This window comes from Conger conger, chromosome 4 (assembly GCF_963514075.1).
Source record: "Conger conger chromosome 4, fConCon1.1, whole genome shotgun sequence".
Taxonomy (NCBI): domain Eukaryota; kingdom Metazoa; phylum Chordata; class Actinopteri; order Anguilliformes; family Congridae; genus Conger; species Conger conger.
Window position 1 is genome coordinate 76,187,828 of NC_083763.1, and position 5,000 is coordinate 76,192,827.

At 49.0% G+C, this 5,000-nt stretch overlaps 1 protein-coding gene across 1 annotated transcript in view; it reads left to right on the forward strand.

Moving 5' to 3' along the window:
* The window catches only part of cubn (cubilin (intrinsic factor-cobalamin receptor)), a 91,473-nt gene that overhangs the window by 4,810 nt on the left and 81,663 nt on the right, over positions 1–5,000 (forward strand). Inside the window, exons 5-8 of the mRNA XM_061238200.1 lie at positions 1–8; positions 532–635; positions 2,196–2,322; positions 3,136–3,304. The exon at positions 1–8 is cut by the window's left edge and continues 94 nt beyond it. Of these exons, the coding sequence (XP_061094184.1) occupies positions 1–8; positions 532–635; positions 2,196–2,322; positions 3,136–3,304 (408 nt within the window). The remainder of the gene's footprint in view (positions 9–531; positions 636–2,195; positions 2,323–3,135; positions 3,305–5,000) is intronic.

A 5,000-nucleotide genomic window follows, 5' to 3' on the forward strand; every position in this document is an offset into this window, starting at 1 on the left:
ACTGGCAGGTGAGAGGATCACCAGTCACAGTACAGAGAAACCATACTGACCCCCAAAGAGCCAATCAGCACAGAGAGGCTGTAATGACCCTCAAATTACCATTATAATCCATTCACCTGCAACAAAATGCTCATCAAGTTAGGCCTCAAAAGACCTGCCAATTCATTTTGTCTCCTGTATGGGACATCGGTCTCTGGTTTTTCCCTGGTGAGTCTGGGCCACAACAAAACGTGGCAAAGCATTTATTTAAACAGAAATGGAGGGGCGCTGAACATCCTGTTGACTGACTGACATAGTACGGTTTGCTCCTATGGCATCCAAGAAGGCATTCTCCAGCCTTTAAACCACAGGCCTTCATCATTATTGATTCTGGCCACACCCCCGACACACCCACCAGACAGGAGCAAACACACCTTGAACACCATTGGGCAAAAAACATATAGTTCAACACAGAAACCATGGCAAAACGAAACGTTTCCAGATTGAACGTGCCCCTGATCTCTGCGCTGAGCACCTGTTCGTGTGTTCCAGGGTCCCCTCTGCTCCAATGACATGAACGAGTGTCAGGTCTACACGGGAACGCCACTGGGCTGTCAGAACGGCGCTACCTGCGTCAACACACCTGGCTCATACAGGTAACACACCTGTGTGTGTCTCTACTGCCTGACTCTTACAGGCAAAGCACCTGTGTGTGTCTCTACTGCCTGACTCTTACAGGTAAAGCACCTGTGTGTGTCTCTACTGCCTGACTCTTACAGGTAACACACCTGTGTGTGTCTCTACTGCCTGACTCTTACAGGTAAAACACCTGTGTGTGTCTCTACTGCCTGACCCTTACAGGTAAAACACCTGTGTGTGTCTCTACTGCCTGACCCTGACAGGTAAAGCACCTGTGTGTCTCTCTACTGCCTGACTCTGTTAATAGAATGTGTGACAGGATATATTTAACCGTGTTTTACCTTCTGCTACTCTGTACAGTGTCTTTGTGACGGTCTCTGGAAAAAGTAATATACAAATAAAATTGAATTGTATTGAATTGAGTGTTGAGGCAGTGCTTCAATGCGCGGAAGAGTTTGCACAGTGCTGCATAATCTGTCAACTACTGCAATTTACTCTCGCCCGTGGATTGCCGGCATTGGCTGCTGAATTTTATTTTCACCTTTAAAACTGGCAACCGATTCAGACCCCGGACACCAGAGGTGGTGATTTCACTGTGTGTAATCAGCTTCTGTAACAGTGCAGTGTTCTAGATGGCGAATGTCTGAGCCAAAATGGCTGACCGGCTTGGACAGGAGTGAGTAACTCGTATTGTATTCGATGCCAATCGTACACATTGACTCCCATTGTTTCTGGCCATGTGTGCTAATGGCGCGAGAGTATTAATTCCTCATATAGAATCCAAATTCAGTAAAAAAAAAAAAAAAGTCTTTGTAGAATGCATGGGTACATTGTTGTGAAAGGGGAAAGATTGTGTTTTGGGGGAGCCAGGTTTCACACTTTTTACCTGGCCGGGGGCTGGGAACACGCTGTAACGCACCTCCTGGAGCCGTCCTGGGCACTGCCACCCGGTCCCGTGCCAGGAAAAGTATCCCGCGGCCAGAACAGGCGCGGATACGCTGAGTCGCGTTATGCCAAGAGGCCTCTCCAGGAACACTCATGTGGAGCTCACACCACTTCTCTGTACAAAGACTAATACATGTTTACAGAGAGCGGTCTGTCTGTCTGTCTGTCTGTCTGTCTGTCTATCTATCTGTCTGTCTGTCTGTCTGTCTGTCTGTCTGTCAGTCTGTCTGTCTGCCTGTCTGTCTGTCTGTCTATCTATCTATCAATCTATCTATCTATCTGTCTGCCTGCCTGCCTGTCTGTCTGTCTGTCTGTCTATCTATCTATCTATCTATCTATCTGTCTGTCTATCTGTATCTATCTATCTATCTATCTATCTATCTATCTGTCTGTCTGTCTATATATTTATCTATCTGTCTGTCTATTTATCTATCTATCTATCTATCTATCTATCTATCTGTCTGTCGGTCTATATATCTACCTATCTGTCTGTCTATCTATCTATCTATCTATCTATCTATCTATCTATCTATCTATCTATCTATCTATCTATCTATCTATCTATCTGTCTGTCTGTCTGTCTGTCTGTCTGTCTGTCTCATCTTACTTCATGGTCTTTACCCCTCCCTCAGTTGCACCTGCTCTGCGGAATGGCACGGCCCACACTGCACCTCTCGTTATGATGACTGTCAGGCCGGGGGACAGGACCTGTGTGAGCACGGACTCTGCATCGACTCTGATAGAGTCACACCCAACCAGGTATCCAATCTGATACACACATATACACTCACACGCACACTCAGACACACACTCACACACTCACACACACACACACACACACATACACACACACACACACACACACACACACACTCAGACACACACTCACACACTCACACACACTCACACTCACACACACATACACTCACACACACACTCAGACACACACTCACACACTCACACACACATACACTCACACACACACTCAGACACACACTCACACACTCACACACACTCACACACACACACACACACTCAGACATACACTCACACACACACACACACTCAGACACACACTCACACACACTCACACACACACACACACACACTCAGACATACACTCACACATACACACACTCAGACACACACTCACACACTCACACACACATACACTCACACACACATACACTCACACACACTCACACATTCACTCACACACTCACGCACACATACACTCACACACACATACACTCACACACTCACACACACGCTCACACACACACTCACTCACACATACATACACTCACACATACACTCACACACTCACACACACATACACGCATAGACACACACTCACACACCCACATACATGCACACACTCTCACACACACACTCACACACACGCAGGCACACACACTCACACATACACGCATAGACACACACTCACACACCCACATACATGCACACACTCGCACACTCACACACATACTCACACACACACACTCACACACTCACACACTCACACACCCACACACAGTTCTAATAAACCTTGTCTGTCCATCTGTCCATCAGCCAAAGTATAAGTGCATCTGCGATGCGGGGTGGGCGTCGCCCACCGGAAGCCCCGCCTGCACTCAGGACGTGGATGAGTGCAGCCTTCCCAGCAAGCCCTGCTCCACCAACCCCCCCGTGCAGTGCTTCAACACGCCGGGGTCCTTCTACTGCGGCTCCTGCCCCTTAGGTGCGTCCCATTGGCTGCTGACGCCCCCTCTCACCCCCTCAGCCAATCAGAGTGCAGTGTTCTGTTTTTGACACAGCAGGGTCCTTCTGCTTCGGTTCCCAACCTGTGGCTGCATCTCATTGGCTGATTGAGCCCTGTGTGCTCCCCTACCAACCAATGGGAGTGGAAGGTTCTACTCCAGCTATATAGATCCTATATGCTGCACTCCAGATACCTCTGGAGCGTGTAATTCCGACATTCCCACCAGGAAAGTTGCAGCCTGTGAACTTGGGTTTATGAATCGGAAAGTTGGGTACCATTTCAGACCTCAAGTGGCCAAGTAGAAGGAAACTGTCATTCAAACTGGCTGAAATGTCAAAATACACAACAGCGGTGAAGGACAGTCAACTCCGAAATTCATTTTCATGTCTGTTTTAATTTCACCGAGTAGCACTGAAGCTGAGCGACTGCTTCTCGCCAGCTGCGGTCACATGAACGGTTGCTACGTGGCGACCAACGGGAAGCTCGTGACTCCGAGCTCCCATGGCGGAGTGACAAGCCTCCGGGTTCACAGGGAGCCGACGGCCGGCTCGACGCACGTTCATGGCGGGGTGTGTCCGGGGTAACCCTGCGGCAGTGGGTGTTCAGACAGCATCATGGGATGTGTTTGTCACGAGGAAGGACAGTGGAAATACAAGGAAGTGAGGATGTCTGTGCTGTGGGGGTGGGTGGGTGTCTGGCTAGAGGTGCCTTGCGGGAGGGTTGTGAAGGGAGGGTTGTTTCAAGCGAAGGTGAATGACAGAATGTCTTAAAACGGTCGACAAGGTAGAGGAGTCAGTCGTAGCACTGTAAGCCACTCGCCGTTTTTTTCGCCATGCCCTCGTGCTTGGGTGGAGATCTCCGATCTTCAGAGACCCGCAGGCCCTTTCTGTGCCGGACACAGAAGGCAGATTATACGTCTCTCTGCTTACCTATTCATTTGTGTGTTCACTCCGGGGGCGGGAGAGCGGGGGATAATCGTCCCGCGGCTGGGCCTTTGCGGAGGGACCTCCGGAGAGGACAGAAAGCTTGTTTGTGTTTTGTTTGATGTGGGGAACTCGGCCGTTTCTGAGTGAATACCAGGTGGGCGCACATGTAGGTGGCACCTACACCCATCTGTGCCCGCAGAAACACAGCCCTGGATTCAACCAGCGGTTTCTCCTTATCTTTGAAATTGTTCTTAATTATGGCAGTTCTCGAAAAACGTTAGGGAGGAGAAAAAAGCCCCAGGAAATGAAAGTTCATTTTGACCCAAAGCTGGGCACCAATGCTGATTGGATGGAGGCTGCTGGGGGTTTGCGAACCACTGGAGGCTTCTCAATGTGTTTACTTGAGGAATGCACCAGGCCTGAGATCAGTGAAGCACACAGGGGGGGTGGAAGGACCTTCCATCTGTGTGTGTGTGTGTGTGTGTGTGTGTGTGTGTATATGAGTGTATATGTATATGCATGTGTGTGTGTGTGTGTGTGTGTGTGTGTGTGTGTGTGGGTGTGTATGTACTTCTCTATATACAGTTCATATGGGTGAAAACAGTAATCTTGCCATCAATTGGTACTGCATTAATTTGTTGGTTGATTGGTTCCTGGTTGACTGGTTAGTCAGTGGATTGGTTGATTGGTTAGTCAGCTGATTGGTTGATTGGTTCCTGGTTGACTGGTTGGTCAGATGATTGGTTGAT